We start from the raw sequence: 21,869 nt of genomic DNA on the forward strand, positions 1-21,869 counted from the left end.
GTTTGGGAGGGGAAGGCCAAAGTGTGGATAGGAAGCCAAGAGTGACACTGAGCAAGAAAGGGGCAGAGGTGGGGACACCAAAGCGTTCCCTGGCGTAGAACAGGCAGCACATGGCAACACCTTCAGGCCAAGGTAGTTCTTAAGTGAGCATCTGAGGGCCTTTTGGAAAGCACCTATTGACACCAAGAAATATTAAAGATGAGCACACTGATTCACCAATTGGACAGAAGAGAGAAGCTAGGTGAGAAATTCTAGAAACAGAGCTCCCAAAAGCATTCCTTAGCTGGAACCAGCTGGGAGGGAGGAAGAAAGGAAGGATGGGAGAAGAGTTTCGAGAAGCTGACTAACATAGGGTAGAAATGAGAGAGAAAGCAATGGTGGGCAAACAAGGGGATGTTCCATACAAGGTACACAAAGGTACACAAACCAGAACATAACATTTATGCAACAAATACCGAGGCATGTAAAATAGATGTGTTTTGTCTATAGGTGATAATGTGCAGGCAGCTGGATTGGGATACAAGAATTTGGGAATTGGGATACAATGGTTTCTGGCTGGAAAGATGAAAGGCAGTGCAAGGCAAGAGGAGTTTCCAAGAAGACTTGACTTAGCTGATGAAACACAGCATTTCTCATTATTCTTAGACAATGATCACTGTGAGAAAGATTGTCACCTATGCTGTTTCTATTCCTTTGTGCCTTTACAGTACAAGATAAAACAGGCAAACAGAACAGAAAAGAAAAACGCTTAGGACAATGCAAGGAAAAGAGCACAAAAAATCAAAAACCTAAAGCATTCTGGGCACGAGGACCACCTTGTAGCCAGGACTCAGGATACCTCTGAGTGCCGCAGGCCAGTCCGTGCCCTTTCTGCCCCTGGGCTGGGTAACACCCATGTGTAAATGGGGGTCAAGCCTTGGGTTCTTTTGGCCATTTCCCCTGTTCCTTGTGCTGCCTGGGAGGAGCGACCTCCCCTGTAAGGAGGGCAAGAGCTGCTCTCTCTTTGCTGGAGGGAGCACATGGGGTCTCTGGACACCATTCCTGCTGTAAGCAGAGGGAGGCCTGTCACCCACAGCCGCTGGCAGTGTGACTGCCCCCAGTGACAGCCCTGCTCTCGGGCTGTGCTCAGCATTCGCCTTCTGGCAGCCCGTGAATCTCCTCAGCACGGAGCCCTGGGGGCCACCACACTCCGGATCCACAGGACACTCTCCTCCTCATGGACTAAAGGCAGTGATCGCCTCGGCACTGCTGCCGGGGGCACACCGGTTGTCCCACATTAGGTTGGACATTAGGAGGAATTCTGCCCGGGCAGGTGGTGGAGTCACCGTTCCTGGAGCTGTTTAAGGAAGGGCTGCACGCGGCACTCGGTGCCATGGCCCGGTTGACACGGCGGTGTTCGGTCCTAGGTTGCACTCGACGACCTCAGAGGTGTTTTCCAGCCTAACGGATTCCGTAATTCCGAGATGGAGGCAGCCCGTGGCCCCGCCCCCGCGGCCCCGGCGTTGCCATGGCGGTGGCGGCGGCGCGCCGGGCGGGCCGGGCCTGCGCGCTCCCGCCACGCGGGGGGCTCGGCGCCGGGAGGGGGCGGGACGCGCGGAGCGGGCCGCGTAGCGATTGGGCGGAGCGCGGCGGAGCGGGCGTGACGCGAGGCGCGGACCGCGCAGCGATTGGGCGCCGCTGCTGGCGCGCCGGCGCGCGCGTGGCGTCTTTGGCGGGAGGCGGCGGCAGCGGGACCGGCAGCGCAAGATGGCGGTGGAGCCGCCGCGGGAGGCCGTGTGGCCCGAGGGCGCGGGGGCCGAGGCGGGCTTCGTGCGCGCCGTGCTCTCGCTGCCCGAGAAGCCCGACACCACCGTGCGCTTCTTCGAGCGCGGCGACTACTACACGGTGCACGGCGCGGACGCGCGGCTGGCCGCCCGCGAGCTCTTCCGCACCCGCGCCGTCATCCGCCAGCTGGCCGGGGCACCGGGTGGGTGCGGGCGTGCGCGGGGGAGCCCCGGGAGCGGGCGCTGAGGGACAGGCGGGGGGGCGTGGGGCGCGCCTGCGGCGGGCCTGGCTGCGGCGGGCCTCGGGTGGCCGGGGGGGAGCGGGGGAAGGATGCCCCCGGATGCTCCAGGTAGTCCCTGGAACCCCTTGTAGTCCCTGGAAGCGTGCGGGAGCCCCTGGCAGCCGGTGCGGCGCTGCCCTGTTGTCAAGGCCGAGGCCCGCGGGTGTCACGAGGATCGGGCACAAAGTGGCATTTCGTGGGTGCCTTGGGCTCAAGCTGGGGCCGGTCAGGGCGAGCGAGCGAGCGGTGCTGCGGGTCCCTTCCCGCCGCTCCCGGGGCGGATGGATGCGGGAAGGGAGGTGCTGTAAAGTCCCCGTGTTGCAGTGACCGCTCTGGTTCATTGAGGCCTGGAATCACTGAATGCAGTTCTTTACTTTGAAGTCTTTCTATGTATATCGTAAGATTTTCTTTTCCATCCACCCCCTGCTGCTTTTCGTTTATCACTTGGTGTAAGACAGTGCAGCTTGCCGATGTCAGGTGTAAGAGCATCAAGATAAATTATCTTGTTGGAAGAGTCAAACCTTAGCATTAGCCTTAATCTCGAGGAACACAATGTTGCTAAGTTATTGGCTCAGATTTTGCAAAATAAACCTCTTTGTAATGAACAAATTTTTTTTGTGTGAGCCAACAGCATTAAAAAGAGCATGACATTCTCATATGCTTTTCACTTTTTATTGTGAGTGATGAGCTCCTATGTTAAAAAAACCAAAACCCCAGCCTTCTCCAAAGCTTGATGTGTCTTCCAGACTAGAAACATGCATCAGTATTATTTTTGTATTCAGTTTAGAAGTTATTTTGCAGATGTAATCATGTGACTACCAGCTCCAGTTTTAAACCCTCTAAAGCCTTATCTACCATATCCAACTAAAAGCATAAAACTGCACTTGTTGCTTTCAGGATGATTTCAAAGTACACATAAACTTCAGCTGCTCCCCAGCCCCTGCTACTGTGTTATGTTGTCTCAACTGAAAGAGTAAGAAAAGTTGTGTTTAGTTGGACAGTTCTGCACTGGGAAAGAGAACATAATTATGTAGAATTAGGTTTTTTACCTGTTTCAAAGAATCTTAATAGATGTTTTGAGGAAAGAAAAGGAAAATATCATATTTAAAATAAACCCATAAGTTCCTATGGGTGTGGAAGTTTGCTGCTTAACATCTTTCATGTGAAGGGAGGAAGAGCCTCCAATGTGATGAAGGCATGCTGCTAAAAGAGGGATGTGATGCGCCTGTGCTTACTTGGTGTGTCATCTAGCTGTCATCTATCTGACACCAGTCTGAGTTAGTTCCACTTCCCAACCCGGCAGAAGACTTAATGTTCTCACCTGAAATCCCAAATTGTTCACTAGTGGAATTTCGTTACTCCTTGAGTAGGCTGCTGCTGGAGGGGGGGAGGTAGAAGTGGTGGTAGTCCTCTGGGCAGCTGTGTAGAATTAAATTTGTTCAGCTTCATCATCCGCTTGCACATACAGGAACAGAAGCAAGAAGTTTGTCAATTAGGCACTTTCTATCTTAGGTTTTAATGTAATCTGTTTTGGTTTTGTTTTTGAGGATATGTTGTTTTTACTGGATATATTGTGATAAAAGGGAAATGTCTTGGCACGAGTTGTGTGAGTGTGAATAGGGTGGCAGTGTGAAATACTAATTAGTAAGTCAAGAATATTGTGAGAGGGGAAGGGTGAGAGGAACATATCCCTTTGTATATGTTAACATATTGATTTAGTGAAATTAGGAACTGAACATTGTTTTTATTTGGATATGGAGTATGCTTTCTTCATTCGTATTAACCAGTTGAATGTTGTGGGTTTGTGTTGTTTTCATGGATTCTACACACTTGCCTCTGATATTAGAATAGTGTCCTCTGAAGGCTGCTCTTGGGGATTTTGATTACAGAAAATAAGCTTTATGAACAAATCCAGGCATCTCATAATTTTCTTTATTTGTTTTGTAGGAACTCAGAAGCTTGAGAGTGTTGTGCTTAGTAAAATGAACTTTGAATCTTTTGTGAGGGACCTGCTTCTGGTTCGTCATTACAGAGTTGAAGTTTACAAGAACAAAGCAGGGAGCAAATCCGTCAAAGAAAATGACTGGTATTTAGCCTACAAGGTACAATTTTCAACCTTCTTTATAATTGTGAGATGAAAAAAAAAAACCCCATAGCTTTTCCCTGCTTGGAGTTTTGGGATTTTAGGGGACTGATGATGAAAAATCACACCTGTTTGTTCTGTATTGGTTATATATATGTTTTACATATCACTGTATTTTCTAGTGCTCTAAGGCTAAAAGAGCTTGCTCTGTGTCTTTGCCATAGGTTGGGAAATAAAGGAAACCTGGAGTACTTTGCTCTGTGTAGATGATATGTAAAATTCAAATGGTTAAAAGAATAAAATAGCTGTGTGTTTCATATTAATGGACTGTGCAGTACTTAGTTTTATCAGTTGTTATTTTTAAAGAAAGAAAGAAAGAGTGTTTGTACATTCTTTTTAAAAAGTCTTCTTCTTTTTCTAAATAGGGTTCTCCAGGAAATCTTGCCCAGTTTGAGGAAGTTCTCTTTGCCAACAATGATATGTCCACAGCCATTGGGGTTGTGGGGGTTAAGCTGTCTGCAGCTGATGGACAGAGAGTAGTAGGAGTGGGCTATGTCGACACTACGCTGAGAAAATTGAGTGTTTGTGAGTTCCCAGATAATGATCAGTTCTCAAACCTTGAAGCTCTACTGGTTCAGCTGGGTCCAAAGGAGTGTGTGCTGCCAGGAGGAGAAACTGCAGGAGAGATGGGGAAACTGAGACAAGTAAGGGAACCCCTGTGGCTGACAGACAAAACCTCTAAAAAGCTCAGTTCTGGATTTTTTAGCCAGGCTCTGTGATTCGTGGAACAACAAAGGATCAATATCTTAATTCAAAGAAGTTCTGATTTATGCATACAAAATGTATTATTTGTTGATTGATTTGCACTTTAATCAACAAAAGTTCTAAAATCTTATCTGTCTTTCCTCTCCCTGCAGCCTAGCAATAAATAAATATCCCTTCAGAGTTTGCTTCTGTGTGCTTGACATCTGTCCCCTGAATATTGAAAGTAAATGATAACTCTGTGTGTTTGTGAACAAACAGGTTATTCAGAGGGGAGGAATCCTGATTACAGACAGGAAGAAGGCAGATTTCACAACCAAAGATATTGTTCAGGATCTCAATCGCTTGTTGAAGTCAAAAAAAGAAGAGCAGATGAATAGTGCAGCACTGCCAGAGATGGAAAAGCAGGTGAGCAATGTTCAGTGTGCCTCTCTTTCTAAGAAGTGGAGTGGTGTGTGCACCTGATGTGAGCTGATCTCCTCTACATTCTTGCTGAAGTGTTCAGCAGTTCTGCTCAGCTTGAGTCTGTGTCAGAGCTGGATACCAGGGGTCCTGGAAGAACTGGAGAGAACCCTTCACTTACCCCTTAAAGCAGTAAGCTCTGGTAAGCAGATAGACTGCACTAGAGGTGCCTCCTGTTCATAAGCTATCTAGCCTAAGGACTGAAATACAATACTCTGGTTATTTTGCATGACAGGAAAATTGGTATTTGAAAACAGAGTAATGTTTATGATAATATTTTTGTGTTGTCTTATGGCTTAAGTATATGATTTAGTGCCTGCATGTTTGTTCTTAGCTGCAAACAAGCGGCAATTTGTTGAGATAAACAAGTTTTAAAATGCCCTTCACTGCTGATGCTCACTGCAGGTGTGAGGTTTGGAGTTATCCTCCCTTAATGTGTCATTTCATAACAGATTAGAGTTGTTTGAAGTGTGTTGCAGCTGAACAAGTCAGTCATGCTGCTTCCTCTCTTTCGTGCTGGCACTCAGCAATGCCGTGCAGTGAGTCAGATCAGATCCTTGTTCTGGCTGAAAACTAACCCTGAAACCATGTCCTGAGATGATCCAGCATATCTCATTTATCTGCAGTATAGCTTGTTTGTGTTCTCAAGCTGGAAACATCCTGATAACAGCTTTGGAAAGCTGGCAAGGTGTGCAGCTTCACATTTTGTTTATCAGATTATGCAGCTGTCTCGTGTGTTGTTCTTGCACCTGCCTAGAAAGACGCTGCAGTGCCATAGAGCGTCCCTATGGAAATGAAGTCTTGTCAAACAGGATGAGTCTCTCGTAGCCCTGCCAGAATTGACACGGCTCAAAGTCTTCCCCAGCTGTAATTTGCTAGGAGCATTTATCAAATCCTCTTGGATTCAGAACTGTTTCTAACTAGAATGTGATGTGTTTTTTTTTTTTTTAAAAAATCTTCAGGTTGCTGTTTCGTCTTTGTCGGCTGTTATCAAGTTTTTGGAGTTGCTGTCAGATGAGTCTAATTTTGGACAATTTGAACTGACTACTTTTGATCTTAGTCAATATATGGTTCTAGACAATGCAGCTGTTCAAGCCCTCAACCTTTTTCAGGTAAGAAGTGTACACCTGAGTTAGTAACTGGTTTACAATATACTTACTTAGCTGCTTGATAATGAGCCTGACTGCCCAATTGCAATTCCCCAGGTCCAGATTAATGGCAACTTCTACATTTTAGCTTTGTTCTCAGCTACTCCCTTGCAATGTGTGTTTTAAACATATAGGTACTGTTACCACCTTTTTAGTTTTTGTTTCTTACTAGTTTATTTTAAGTGTAGAAGGGGAGAGAAGATCATCAAGGAGGTAGGAAGGGGCCACAGTAGTGCTGTTCTTGGGAGAAGAATACAAGCCTGAGTTAGATGGTATTAGTGGAACATGTAACACGTGGCAGGAGCAAGGTGGTGATGGTAAGGGAGGGCTGGCAGTGAACAGGACAGTACTTGAGAACATTCTGAAAGCACCATGTCATGCTAACTGGATGTTGTCAATTTTATCTTTCTAAGACACGTTTTCTACAAATCCAAGCAGGTTAACAGGCTCCTTCATACCTCCTGCCAAGTCTGTTTTTCTGCTTTGCCCATTTCTATAGCTATAGGGAAACGTGGACTCAAAGTGGTGTGGTGTATCAGCTTTTCTCCTTTGTTTCCACATTAGTAAACCCTGCTTAATGATCTTTGCTTGGACCTAATCTGCTTGCATTTCAGATTTGTAGGAAGAAATCACAGGTTATGGCCCCTGTTTACCTGGGAGAAATTTCTGCAGGAAAACAGAGCATCTGACCTGGTTAGCCCTGAAAAGAGATGTTCTGAATTTTTAATTTTTTTTTTCCTGCTGCTGTGCCCCTGTCTAGGGAATGAAGCAAAAATTACATTTCTTCTCAAGCTTTATTGAGGGTGTTCTAGGAAGTTCTGTTTTAGCCACATTCCTTTACAAGTCCTTGCAGGTGTTACATGTCTTGTGGTAGGAAATACGCTGCTGTGTCTGTCTTCAGGGGCTGTTGTGAGCCTTGGAACAAAGGTTTTACCTTGTAGCAGGAAGTTACCTGTGTGGTAGGATATGTGTGGGGAGGTTTTTGGACATCAGTAAAGCAAAGACAAACTTATTTTGTTATTGGGGTTGCTCTGTGGGGTGTGTAGGTAAAGTTCTTATGGTGCAGCAGATGCAGCTGGTTATATGGAACATACTTTACCTTTCACTGGATGTGCTGAAGTAGGTAATTTGTGTATAGTATATGTATTCTGTGACACTTTCTTACATTCAGAAGTTTTTCATATCTAATACTGTCCAGAACACTGAAAATAGGCACATCCACTTTAGATATTAGATATTCCAGGGCCTGAATGTGTCAATATTCCTTCTCACTGCATTCATTTCCTGTTGTTGTGATTCTAGTTCTACATCCTAGTTCTTTGCAGGCATCCAGACCTACTCCTAGTTGAATGCTTGCCTGCTGTTTTAATTGCAGATTTTCTTGTGTAGAGAGGGCTGAGATTTTCATTTTGAAGTCAAGAGTTGAAACAAGCTTGCTTGTTTAATATTAACCACAATTTTTGCTTTGTAGCTGTTTGTGTGAAAACCAAACCACAACAAAAACGCCCAAAAGGCTGTCTGGAGTCCAGCTAATATTAAACTGAATTATAGGTAGTAAACTATAATTGGAACAGAGCTAAGTTTAGAGGTGTTTATAGCACTGCAGAGGTGATCTGGGGAAGCTTGAGAGAATTCGAGTAACTGTTCTTCCCCGTTGCCTGATTCTGTTGTGTTGTTCCTCTCCAGCAAACCCCAAGGTTCTCAAACTAAACCCTTGAACTCAAGTCCTGTTTCTTGCTGCTGTTTTGTGATGGACAGGACCCCTATTTTTTGACCTTAAGAAGAGCAAACCAGCAAATATCTAGATGTATTTCCATTTTTGCTACTCAAAGTGCAAACTGCCCCATGACTAGGTACACTTTTAACTTTGCTGTTCAGTCAGGATTGGTTTCAAAATAGACAAACCTATTGCTTGCTTGCCATGCTCCAGGGACCAGAGTTAAGTACTTTGATGCTGCACTGTTTCATTTACCATTTTTGGTGGGTGCCAAGTTTAATAGGAAAAAAACCATGTTCTCTTCCTAAATAGCTGTGTGCTGTTCAGTGGGTGTCAGTAAACTTCACTAACTCATCTTTTTTTTCTTTTTTTCTTTATATTTTTTTTTTCATTCTTTCCAGAGTTCTGTGGAGAATGCAAATACTGCACAGTCTCTAGCTGGTTTACTGAATAAATGCAGAACCCCTCAAGGACAAAGACTAGTTAATCAGTGGATCAAACAACCACTTATGGACAAGACCAGAATTGAAGAAAGGTAACAATATTATGTGTTTGATAGACTTAAGCAAGTTAGTAACTATTTTATATAAGGCCCTTTCTTTTTAAGCACAGAATGCTGCAACCAAGAAATAATAGTGGTTGGAGTCTTTTGTGTGCTACCCTGTAATGCACTGCAGTTAGAGCAGAAGATATTTTTCCTTGAGATGCAAATTGACATTTTGTTGAATTAAATGCTTTTTACAATTATACATTTGGAAGAGGAGGTGCAGTATGTTTAGGTGATCTGAATGATCCTATGCTACAGGCTAAGGCAGTGTAGCAGCCACTTACTGACTGTTGTTCATATGCAAATGCTCAGCCTGTATAATAATATTTTGATGTCACTTCAAGTTTACCAGTTTAAAAAAAAAATCAACTAAACACTCAAATAGTTAAGCAGTAGTGATGTCTTCCTGTTTCCAGAAGAAAGCTACTTCTGGTTGTGGTAGGTCACTCTAATCATGCCTAGATATTGTGGGGGCTTTTTCTTTCTTGCTCTTTGATCCTGCCCTCTGTCACCGTGTGGCTGTCCTGATAACAGCATCAGTTGATAAGAAGCCTTAGAGAATCTGATAAATGTCTGCTGAGAATGTACAGATAATTCTCAATCCTTCTCAAAGGAGAACTGCAAAGGCTGTATTCCTGCTGTGTGTCTTTATCTTGAGCACGTTAACCATGCAAAGATAAGTTACACATTTTTTAAACTACTCCTAAATATATCTGTATTCTTATGATCTAAAGCAAAATTCCGTGCAACTCTAGCAATCAGCAGGTTAATGCATTACAAAATGTGTATTAAAGTGTATCTTGACAAAGCAGAAGAGGCCAGAAAATTGAATTTAACTTCGATAGATCCTCTAAGGCTCATATTTCACATAAGGCATTGCAGGTATGTCTGTATATGCTGTTGGGCACAGATCCCTACTACCAAAAAAAGAAATCTTGGCTTGGACGTGCTGATATTTAAATAAGTTATGCAAAGAGCAGTTGTTGTGGTTTAAGTCCAGCTGGCAGCTAAGCACAGAACTGCTCGCTCACCTCCCCGGTGGAATAGGGAGGAGAGGCAAAATCCAAAACACACCACTGTACCAGCTACTGAGAAAAAATAAACTCTATCCCAGCCAAAACCAGGATGGTAGTTTTCCCCTCTGGATTTCTGGAGACTGAATTATTCTGCTTCTCTTCAACAAGTTTTTCTACTTTTCCTAATCATTTGCAGAATGGTGTGTAGTAACTTGATCAGAGCCCACTTAGAAATGTTGTTAATGTGACACTGAAATATTTGTTCCCAGGTTTTTTGAATGCTGGATCTTACTCCTGCATGTGTTACAAAAGCTTTCATTGTTGGTTCTTGAAAAAGTACTCGAGATCATCTGTGTCTGTCAGTTTTGGATCCTAAGATCTGAGCCAAATTTAATTTTATGATGGTGTTGTTTTTAAAATTTTGAAAGTTAGAACTCCCATTTTGTAATTTTCTTATGTTAAAGTAAACATTAGAAATTTTAACTTCTGTGTGAGACATGTTTGCTTATTACTGTACATCAGAAATCTCCCAAGTTTGGAAGAGACAGTGTTTTCTTTATAAAACTGGGGTTGAGTTGTAGACAGAAAATGTAACTTGACCTGTTTGTAGAGTTACTGTCACCTCTGTGTTTCGTGTTGCCATTCTGTGGGGCTAATGTTGGCTGCAGGTAGGAAAAGGTATATTTAAAGGAGGAGGAGAGTAATTAAATGGAGTTAAGCTCTTAGTGAAGCTTGTAGAGGTCAGTGTATCAAAGTGTTATGAATTTGATAGAAGGCCACTGCTAAGCTCCTGTATCTTGCCCAGCTGCAGAGTCCTTGCAGCTGCAATTTGTTAAAAGTACTTTGCTTTAACCTCTACTTACAGGCCCTGAAATACCCTAGTGACACCTTTTCACTGCACTCTGCTGCCTTCTGTCTGAATGCATCTTGCTTAGAAGTACTACTTGGATGAATTCAATTCTCTGAGATAAAAGCAATGTAATTTACTTGTAAGCTTCATCCTCCCAAACTTCATGCTTTTCAAAGGGTGTAGTACTGTTCTTTTTTTAATCCCAAGGAACAAGTATGATAAGAGAAGCTGTTAGTGGGGCTGGTGAGATGTACTGACAGATTCAAATATCTTTTGAAAGATATGCAGTCACCAAGTTGTTTTCTGAAGACTTTACAGTATATTGTGGCTGTTTTAAGGATTGCAAACCACAGTTTAGAACATAAGGTGGCTTGAGAAGGAAATGCCTGGACTGTTCTTCCCTTATGTCTCCTTTGTCGTCAAGGGGAGCTACTGATTTTTTCTTAGCTTTAAGTGTGCCGTGTTAAGGACCCCATGTAACACTAACCAGTGCAAGTCTCCTCAAACTCAGCAGGACTGCCCAAGCTGGACTGATGTTCAGTGGCTGTTTTGAAGGAAGCCTCGTTTTGCTTGTACAGGAGATATTTGACTTAACTGTTGTCCCAGTAGCATAAAATCGGTGCCTGAAAGTTTAACTTTTTTTCTTTTTTTTTTTTTTTGTTTTCAAAAGTTAGACTGTTGTAACCCTCTACTAAGACCTGCAGGTGGTGCAAGTCATCTTTTGGAGATAAAGGAATCCACCTCTTTCAGTGGTTTGTAATCTGCAGTGTGTTGTTAACCTGTATGGATAAATGGAACACAGAGTTCCATCAGCAGTCCATATTAACTCTTGATACAGTAACAACACAAATTAAAGTACATGGTGCACATCTTCAGATAAAATGACATTTACTGACTGGAGCAGCTCCTGATGAGAACTGAGAAAACAGAGTCTCCTGATAGCTGTTTGTCTTTTAAGACTCGGGGCTCTGCCAGTGTCCATCTGGTTTTCCTTGATTAAAAAAATAATTATCAGTCATAAGTATACACAGTACAGCCCTGCTTCTCCTATGTGGTGTTTTCAGAAGGCAAGTACATGAGGTTCTTGCTCCTTGTCTCATAGTCAGCATGTTTGAAATTAAAATGTAGTCACAGAGCCAGCCTGTGCAAATATAAATATTAATTGCATAACCAAATTGACTGCAATACAGCAGGCAGCTTCAGTATGTTGTGTTTATTCTTAAGGTACTGGAAAGTCTGAGAAATGTGGCACAGTGTAAAGTAGTGCTTGTTCTGTTATGTCTTGAGAAGAGCGTTCATACTGAATATATTTAATTTTTTTCTATTTTTGGGATAAACCCTATCTGACATTTATACACAGCATAAATAAGAGATTCCAGCTCACCTTTTTAGTCCTTTCTGTATACTGTGGTTGAACCTCTTATATGCCTGTGTCCATGGTGGAAGAGATGCAGGGGTCTCAGAGGAGTTAAAGGCTGTACTCAAACATCATTTGCTCTGATCCAAGCCTATTTTGAGCTTTCCTTCTGTGTTTGTAAATATCATGCTGCATGGGGGCCACATAGTAGAAACAAGTCCTGTCTCTGGCAGAGTCAGGAAGAAACAGATTCAGGAAGCTTGAGGTGCATAAATGGCTAGCAGGGTAAAATTTCTAAGTTTGTAGAACATTTTCATGCATCAGTCTTGACTGATAATTAAAGTAGCAGTTTGTTTAAAAATGAAAAAAAACCCCAACCCTGACTTGCTGCCTTGAGATAAGAAGAAACACAGTCAAAGGCCCTGGCTCTCTTGGAGCACCTGCTGGGGTGAGGCCTGAGGATGGTCAAAACTCTGGAATGTGTGCTCAGAGAGGTGGAGGGATGGATCTCTGTTCTTGCTCAGTGTTCGGCTGAACTCAGCCTTGTTTTGAGCAAGGGCTGTAACCAGAGGCCTGGAGTTCCAACATGAATTGTTCTGCAGTGAGTTTTCGCTACTTTTCACTACTAGGTGTTCTTTCCTAACCTGCAGCTGTCCCTGCAAAGCATTGCAGATAAGCTTTGTTGCTTTTGCCACTCTGGTTAGCAGCTCTGGAAAGACCCTCAGTGCTTTTCTGAGTACAGGTCAGGACCTCTCCAGAGCCACAGGCTGATTCCAGGCAGCTGAATTAGTAGTATGTGGTGGCCTGTGTCCTCAGTAGGAGAGGGGAAGATGTGACCAGCTTGGATATTTGTCTAAATGACCTCTTTAAAATGCATTTTAGGCACTGGGAGTGCTCCTAATGCCTCTAGAGAAGCTTCTGAAATACAGATTGAATCTGAACAGATTTGAAGACAGAAATGTGATTTCTTATTGTCATGGAGATCATGATGCAATAAATATTTCCCATGAAAGAAGTTGTCATTCCAGGGACATGAAAATGGTGTTGGCTTCCAGTAAGCCTCTAGAAATGTTAGAAAAATGTCACCTTTGTCATTCCAAAAGTTACCATCACTGAGTTCCCTAGAGAAGTGTTTGGAGCTTGAAACTCTCAATGCTGCTTCTTTAACCCTCTCCCCTCCATTCACCCACCTATGTTTACTGTTTCCAAAACTACTAATTTATCTCTACTTTCATTTGGGTTTGCTTGTAAGACAGAGGTTGACATTGAGTGCTGTCTAGAGACATTAAATAAGAACTCTCCTAGACAAGCACACATCACACAGGCAATGTCTCTAGGAAGGAATTCCCATCAAAATCACAGGCACTCAAAACCTATTAAAAGGCTGAGATTGTTGTGTTGCAAAAGACTTATTTTTAGTTTTCTTGTCTGAGGAGCTGAAAAAAAGGCTCTTTTCATGACACCTTCAGGTGTGGGAAAGACAATGTTGGTGTTTGTATTCTGCATGTTATCCAGATAATTTTGTCTTCTGGATCAGGGATCAGCAGTCAGTGTTGCAAATCTGTAAATTATAGGTGGCATTGAGTGGTGCAGCAGTGGAGCAGGTAGTCATAGTATCTCCTAGTTGATACTTCCAGCTCGCCCACTTCTTCCTGACAAGTCCTCACTTGGTGCAAAATAAATAGAAGGATTAAGCTTTTAGTCATTTCTTTTGTGTCTGAATTTTGAGGCTCAACAGAAATGAAAATTAAACTAAAATTTGATTGAAATGTCAGGTTGGTTTTCAGACGTGTAAGACATGATGAGACTACTATTTATTTAGGGAAATGTGAATCTGTAGCTGCCATGCTGTTCTTTGGCTCTCATCCTGCCAAAATGAGGTGGATGGCACTTACTGCCGTAGTTAAATTTTGCTTAGAGTATGTGTTTTAAGTATTCAGGACTGTATGAAAACTTACTATGCACAGGTGCAAAGCTCTCAGGTTTGTAACAGTGTTCTTGGTAGTCACTGTTTTGAACATTGGATACAGGAATATGGTGTATTCTCTGTGAAATTACAGTGGCCACATTGTTGTTTCTGCTCTGTTTAATTTATGTCCAAAAACATTAGAAAGGTGCCATGTTAGGACATTGCAATGGAAGCTCTTGGCAAGAAAATTTCATCTTGACTTGTAATTTAATTTCATTTGTCATGTATGAGGACTGTAAGAGTCTTTAATGTTTTGTTGACGTACAGTTTTGAGTTTCTTCTGTACAGAATGAATGCAAATGAAGAAATATTTGTTTTTTCTACAGCTAAGAAATAGAACTTGTTCAGTATGCTCTTAGTTTGCACAAGATTAAAGAAATGCACAGGTTAGCAAATATAAAAGGGTATTAATGTTGATGTAGTAATGTAATAAATGTAACCTCTTAATTTTAATAATGTATGGAAACTTGTAAGGAATAAAGCACCAAAAAAATAACAATGGAAATACCTTTCCTCAGTTGACTCTAGTCTTTGAAGACCATGCAGTAATACAGTTTTATCACTGGATCCCAAAATGCCATATTTAATTAAAAAGCAAGACTGGCAGAAAACCTCTGTGGTGTAAGGCATTAGGCTGGGAAACAGCCTCTCCTGCTTTCCATCTTGGGTTTCTCTGGAAGGTTTTGGGTGGAGCAGTTTCACTGCGTGGGGTTTACGAATTTGCCCATGACTGTGTAGTATTTGGTGAGTTCTTGCTCCATTGTCTTCACTGTTCTTTGTTACCACGTAAGAAATGGAGGTTTTTTAGGAATTCTTAAAAGATGGGCATTTGTTGTTTTGTCTAGAAGCCTAAATACTGTGTTCTTCTTGTCTTTATTCAAACTAGGATCTTTTTGCCTTCATGTCCTTGACACTTGGCTCACACTATCTGTTCTGTATGTAGGGTTTCTTTGGTCTTCAGGATTTAGTGTGAATGTTTTTCATTTGTTTTTGACTCTTATGCACCATGCAGCAGCCTGTGGCTCTGAGTTGTTTCATAGATGGCTTGTACTGTCTGTAACCACTTTAAATCAAAAGGTGCAGTCAGGTTTCTCTGACTGTGGACTGCCACCTGTGCCCTTGTTATTGGCACTGGTGTTCCTGTAGCTGACTCATTCGTCTCTTGATGGGGAGTTTATCATGCTTAAATAATCAAGGGTGTCATGCTGGATAGCAAATAATTCAGAAAAACTCAGCAGTTGCCAAAAGGGGCAGTCCATACCTCCTACTTCCTTTTTTTTTTTTTGGTCTCGTAGCTAAAGATCAATTTGATTTGGCTTGTTCACCTGATGAAAACTGGTCCTTGAAAAAGTGAGGAAAGTTGTCCTCAAAAATTAACCCTTTTGCTCCTCTGCAGCTGGTCCATGAGCTGCTATCATCATAAACATCGTAAGTGCAGGTCAACAAATAGCAGAAGCCAGGAGCTGTTCAGATGTAATAATCTGACTTGAGTTTGCTTTCTGTTGGTATTTTGACTGTTTTAGAGATTATGCCAATAAATTTCTGTTGTGAGTTAGATCACCAGACTTGCTACAGGAGGATAGACTGGGTGTCTGCCTGTCCTTGGATTGGAATAGTGAATCTGTGAAATGGAGCAATGCACTACCTTGCTCAATAAGCCTGCTGCTTTCCTGACAAATGTGCTGTAAAGATGCTGTTTGACTATTTTTAGCTACTACAGAAAAGACTATGAAAATTTTATGAAAAAAACTGTATGCATGGAAATAAACATTGGGAAGACAAAAAATCTTTTGACAAAGATTTTTGGGAGATACTTCTTGTTTTATGAGCTGTCCTTATATTGCTTCTGTCTGTACAGTTCCTTGAGGGTAAGAGACTGCTTTTAGTCCAGCTAGATTGCGATGGGGTTTGAGATGGGAAAGGATTTGCTGTGTTGAATATTTCAAAATTCAACTTTGCTGGTAGATACTCTGGTTTTTTTCTTCTACAAACATGCATGTTTAAAATTTGGGAACACTGTTTATCACTCTGTGAAGTAGTGTGTTACTATAAGGTGAAAATTTTCCCTTTTTATCCCAGTTCCTCTTCTGTGGAGCTGTTTAATTCATTAAGGGTAATAATTTTGTTATTCCTTAACTGAGAAGGAGGAGGAGAGGGGGAATCAAATCTAAATAGTGCTGTTACATAAAACTAGTTTGAATGGCAGCTCTTGGTAATAATTAAAAAGTACTTTGTTCTTTTTTGGGAAATGCAGCTTTTGGGAAAAGTAAGTAATGGTTTATTTTCCTTGTCTGTCACTTGGATAGTGACTGTTACTGTATGTAAAACACCCAGGCTGAGGAATGGGAAATAAAAGACACCTGGTTCTGCTTTTAACTGTGACTGGGGTGATTGTGTGGGTGTTGGTTGGATGAACAGGTGTATGAAAGTTTCTTTAGAATCTAGACAGGATCAATACTTTTTGTTTTAAATAATATTTTCAGGACCTGAGTCTTGTAGAGCCAGGGCTGGTCTGCCATGGGAATGAACCCTGAGCAGGAGGTGGTGGGAGGGAGATGTCTCTGTGTCCCTGCTGCAGGGCATAGGTGGCCTTCAGTCTTACCTGGAGAGAAACAGCAGGAGCCCTGCCAAGCTCTGGTCACCTCCTGCCTGCAGAAATGCTCCTGCAGATCCCCCTCTGTACTCCTGTGTGTCATAGGTTAGCAAGCATAGTCCCGGAAGGGATATCCTTGCTAAGGGGTGCTTACAGCTTCCTCTGGGACCTGATAGAACCTATCAGCTGGCCAGTTTGAATATGGACAATTCTTTAAGCCACTTAAAGTTGTGACCGCCTCTGTGATAAACACTTAAGAATAGACAAACTCCCCCTCCAAGCTCTCTCTCGTTTCCGGCGCTGGGACAGGTGGCTGCAGGCTCCGTGCGGGGGCCAGTGGGCCCGGCCAGGCCCTGCTCGGGCCAGGCCGGGCCGGGCCACAGCCATCCTGGAGCCATGGGCCTGTTCCAGCCATGGAACCCCCCCCCCACTGCCTTGCCGTGGGCAGCCGGAGCGGCTCGGAATCCCCCCCCCCACTGCGGCCGAGATTCAGCAAAGCGGCACCTCTGTCCGGCAGAGGTCAGGTGACCAACTGCGATAAGCCACATTCCAGCTGTAAGGCCGAGGTGAGATTAACCCTTTTATTGCTGTGAAGAGCTGAAAACCTGAGGGAAGAGAGAGAGGAGATGCTTAAAGCTGAAAGTCTGTTGTGAAGCTATGATAGATCAGAGTATCCCGTTGTAATTTCATGAAGATATGGGGGGTGGAGTGTTCAACTCATAAGCAGAAGCACCTGTGCTGAGATAGGCAGATGCTGACGCAGCTGTAATTTCATGAGAAGTTTGGACAGGGAGAGATGAACCAGATGAGGACTTTTGCTCCAAAGAGGAAAGGAGAAAAACCTCAATTCCTAGAGATGCTTCCAGAGATAGTCTTAAAGATGAAGATGACCCTTTGCTCCCAGGGAAGGAGAAGGGCCTCTGTTTTTTTTGTTTCTGAACAGCTCAACCTTAAAATTGTACCCCAGAAAACTTTCAAGAGTGGACCCTCGAAAGCAGTTGCGGGAAAAGCTGCAAGTCGGGGGAAGGGACTCATGCAAGCAGAGAGACTCCTCTTCCTAAATGGACTGAACAATATTTGGAAGTGGGCGGCTGTCTCGGTGTGATACTGTTTTCATAGCATGAGCAAAAAGAGACTTCTCTTTCTAAATGGACTGAACCAGGTTATTATGGAAGTGGTAAACAGACCAAACCACTACACTAAATTGGTGTTTCCGCCCGGTTACAAACCCAACCCGCGACACTGTGAAACACAGCTCTCAGCCTGCAGCTCCTGGCCGTGGGAAGGGCAGCGGTGCCATCAGGAGCACTGCCAGCCTTGCCTTGTGAATGAAGATTATTCCTTTGCTTCTCTTTTTGTTGTAGGGAGTTCGTATTCCTGCCTCAGAGTCCTGCACTGCCTCGCTAGTTCTGGCTAGAGGAGGCCAAGCAGAGCTCTGCTGGTGTGGTGCTGCTTTATTTGCATGTTCTTGTACATGATGCCAGGCACTCCCTTCCCTCAGGGTCTAAAAATACTGCTGTTGCAGCAGTCTGCTTCAGCAGCAAGGTCTTAATTGCATCAAGTGATACTTTGCTGACAAGAATAAGACCAAAGATTTTTATTTTTCTGCTGAAGAATTATTTTCTTCTTTACTTCGCTTGATCTACTGAGGTTGTAAAGTTCATAAACACTTGTGCAAACGTAATGAATTACTGGTAACATCAGACTTTAATAAGTACATTTGGAGGAAAAAGCCCCAATGTTATTTTGGAATTAACTGTTTTTCCTGATAATCCTGTTTGGGTTTTTTTTATTCTGATCTTATTAGCTTGCCTCATAGTCAATACATACAGCTTTCAAATCTTTGCTTGAGTTTTACAAAAATTAGTTACTTGGTGCCTGGTACCCCAATAGAATCACAGGGCTTTAATTTGCTCTCTAGCCTTTGACATAATACTCAAATGGTGTATTCAGGAATTCACCTGACTGCAGGGTGGTAAAGGGTCTGTTGCTCTCCTGATACATATTAATTATATGTTATATGAATGTAGCTGATGTAGAGGACTGTGAGCTCTGGTTATTTGGAAGAATGCATTTATTTGAATTATAAAGTTTATCTGCAAATGGACTGTCCTGAAGTTAGAAATAGCCATTATTGTTGTCACGGTAGGATGGTTTAGGGACTAATTTGCAAAACTAGAAAAGGCATGAGGCTGATATTTGGGTGTGGCTTTCTCTTACATTGCTTAATCTTCCAGGTTTAGCTGCAGGGAGCCTGATCTGTCTGGCTGCTTAGTAGCACACTCTGTGTACCCAGAGCTCTGAAAAGTGTGTGCAGTTTGATTTCTGAGGCCCTCCTAGGGTCTAAAGCTGCTCTTCAGACCTTGGACTCTGTGTCACAAGGGATTGTACTTCAATAGGGCTGTGAAAAATAGTCAGGATATTCATGGTCTCTTCAAGTTACATTTAAGATTAAAAGACACCAGTAGTGGGTTCCAAAGGGCTGCACGGTTATAATGGAGTGAAATCCAAATGCTAAATGCGTGCTGAGGGCTTCAGATACGTGCCTGGAGATCCCTTGGTTTAGTTCATTTAAAACTTGAGGGAGAGGGTATGGCAGGTAGAAGAGCAGTGGGCAGCAGCAATATCTCACACTTCTCATGGTAGCACTGCTGCTCTCTGCCAGCTTGGAAGTGTTGGTGGGACTGGGGCTTGAGGGCATAATTTCCTAGCCAGTTTAGGCCACCATCAGGATACAACTGGGCTTGTCCACAGCTGTCAGGGCCACCCCAAGGTGAGGCTGTTCTGGGGAGCCAGAGGTGAAAAGCAAACACAGCCACAGCAAATAAAGATGTGTGTTTAAGGAGGGGGCTGCAGCTGGGAGCATCACCCTCTGTGTCAAGCTGAGGTGCCTACAGCTGCCTTTCCCAGACTGCCAGGTTTTGTTGCTCCATGCTTCATGGCCTGTCTGTGTAAAGAGCAGGACAGCTTTCCAGCTGTACCACTGAGCCAGGTCATGCTTGGTCTTTCTGACTTCTTTGTTCTGGCAGAGGGGAAGTTTTGAAACTCTCTTGGGGTCTAGAACTGTGAATGATTGCAAAATCTTGTAAGAAGCTAGGGACATCATCAGAGTCCAAGGAATGCTGTAATCTTACTGGGATGATGGCATTGTCATTGTAAGAACACAGACATTACAGGTGAGCTGTGAAATGCATCACCCTGGGGCTCTTTGTTCCTGGTTTGCTCTTTCTCTTAATGTACTGTATTATACAATATCTTCTCATTTGTTAAAAGCCTGTAATTTCACATCCCTCATGTAAAACAGTAATGCACTTCAAATTCTGAATTCAGGAGGAATATACATTGTTGTACTTCTGCACTGTAGTCTTCAAAGTTTTCTTTTGTAAGCAGCTGTATCTTTTAGTGTAGCTTTTTGGGGGTGTTTAGTTTGTGACAGTAGATTTCAGGGAGGGAAGCTGTGAAGTAATTTGATAATACAGAAACATTCATAGCATGTTAACTGAGGAAGCAAAACCAACTTTGTGCTCGCATGCCAGGAAGAAACAATGGCAAGATTGCACTGTTTGGTCAAGAGCAGGTGGGAAGGAGAACTTCAGTCATTTGGTGTGGAGGGGAATCCATGTGAAGGTGCAGGCTGCTCTCTTTTGGCAGACAGGAGGAAGAAGTCTTGAGTACCAAGAGGCTTGGGCACAAGCCTCTCACCCGGGCCTCTTGCAATTGCCTGGGTTGTCTGCTTCTGAACTACAGGCCCTTGTGTGTGCATACAAATTTGGGAGAGCTGGAGGAGAGCTTGCTCAGGTGAACAACTTGTGATGCTCAGACACAAGAATTTGGACCCTAATGATATTGTATGGCCAGATTGGTACAATTTCATTAAAACAACAGAAAGATTTCGACCCCTTGCTTGGGATGTTCCGTGTCATATGTAAGAAGTGCTGGAGAGGTGTGTGTACAATTCATCCAGAAAGCAACATTCTGAGTTCTTGGTGAGTCAAAAACCTGGATTCAAATCTAGTGTCTTCAAAGTACTGCAAGGACTGGTGCCTATGGTGAGCCCCTTCCAAGGCTGTTCCTGTGGTTTGGGTAAATGTTGCTATCATTTGGAGACTTGCTGCCAGAAACCAGAGCACCTTCTGGCTGTGCAAAGGCTCCAGTGTGAGCTGAGTGGGGATTGAGATCAGTGATCCTAAGGCTATGATGCATGACTAAAGTAAAGGCTTTTGACGGTAATAGTCTTTTTAAAGCTGCTGGTTCTTTATTCCTCAGGGTTTGTGTTACATTTATTTCAAATTGTTTGCAAAGACCACTCCAGTTTCGTAAAAAAAAAAGTCTTTTGTGCATAACTAAGCACTTCCAAAAGCATGTGTGGGTTGCCTAGTTATTTTGCATTATTGCTTTGTGCTTGTCTGAGAAATTTTGGATGTTATTTTTATAAATGCAATGCAACACCTCTGATTGTCTGAGGCAAAATGACCTGGGATTGTCAGTTTGATTTTTGTGCTGCTGTGTACTGAATTACCAAAGTAATTCTCAGTATCAGGCTTCAGATTTCTGATTTAGGCTCCCATGTGCCAATCTTAGGTGTCTGCCATAATACTTCAAAGGCTGTAAAACCAGTCTGAAGTTCTCTGGCATGGAAAGAGCTTTGCAAATTTAAGGTGGTATCTACTGCTTACCTGGGACAGTGAACTGGATTATGACTGATTTTTGGGAGAGAGATGATTGTCTAGGGAAAGACTGAGTCACCAGGAGAAGTTTATAAAGGGAGCTTAGGACTTGCTTATTTCTGGCTGGAAAAAAAATGCAACTTGCTGTAGACTGAGCTTCCTCCAGGGTGTTAAAATACCGTGTGCTTTGTATGAAAAAGAAAACCCAATTAGAACAGGTAGTGGGTATCATTTTACATGTCTAGGTTAAGTATGTCCAGGGAGGATTTGCTTTGGCTACATTGGATTAAGAAGAGATCTGAGTTTGAAAGAAACCTGAGAGAAAACAACATAATGGTATGTGAAGTGTTTTTCCACCTTCCTTTGTAGAAACAAAATATGAAATTAAACTGATACAACTGTGCATATTCTGAAACTTGTGGTGACATGAAAGTCTCAGTATATTTTAAAGCAGTCCTTAATATGTTGCTTTTGTAAGGTGGTGTTTCTTGATTAAAATTCTGCATAATCAAATAGAACAGTTGGACTGGAAAGTTGATCTTAATCTGCAGTCAAAGAAACCCTTTAGCCAGCAGAGAATACAAATGTATGCTCTTCAGAAGACTCAGCTGTTAGGTAGTCAGGGGAGTTACAAACTTTAAAGTCTTCTTAAAA

At 43.0% G+C, this 21,869-nt stretch overlaps 1 protein-coding gene across 2 annotated transcripts in view; it reads left to right on the plus strand.

Moving 5' to 3' along the window:
• Positions 1 to 1,709: 1,709 nt before the first annotated feature.
• MSH2 (mutS homolog 2) overlaps positions 1,710 to 21,869 on the plus strand; it is a 46,739-nt gene continuing 26,579 nt past the window's right edge. The window contains exons 1-6 of one of the 2 annotated variants that reach the window (XM_069009343.1): positions 1,710 to 1,966; positions 3,992 to 4,146; positions 4,553 to 4,831; positions 5,151 to 5,297; positions 6,314 to 6,463; positions 8,618 to 8,751. In XM_069009343.1, coding sequence (XP_068865444.1) covers positions 1,747 to 1,966; positions 3,992 to 4,146; positions 4,553 to 4,831; positions 5,151 to 5,297; positions 6,314 to 6,463; positions 8,618 to 8,751 — 1,085 coding nt within the window. In that variant the 5' untranslated portion in view covers positions 1,710 to 1,746. Of the gene's footprint in view, positions 1,967 to 3,991; positions 4,147 to 4,552; positions 4,832 to 5,150; positions 5,298 to 6,313; positions 6,464 to 8,617; positions 8,752 to 16,971; positions 17,115 to 21,869 lie in introns of those variants that run through there. The other variant, XM_069009344.1, reaches the window with a different exon arrangement.

The sequence above is a fragment of the Aphelocoma coerulescens genome, chromosome 3, assembly GCF_041296385.1.
Source record: "Aphelocoma coerulescens isolate FSJ_1873_10779 chromosome 3, UR_Acoe_1.0, whole genome shotgun sequence".
In the NCBI taxonomy this organism is placed as follows: Eukaryota; Metazoa; Chordata; class Aves; order Passeriformes; family Corvidae; genus Aphelocoma; species Aphelocoma coerulescens.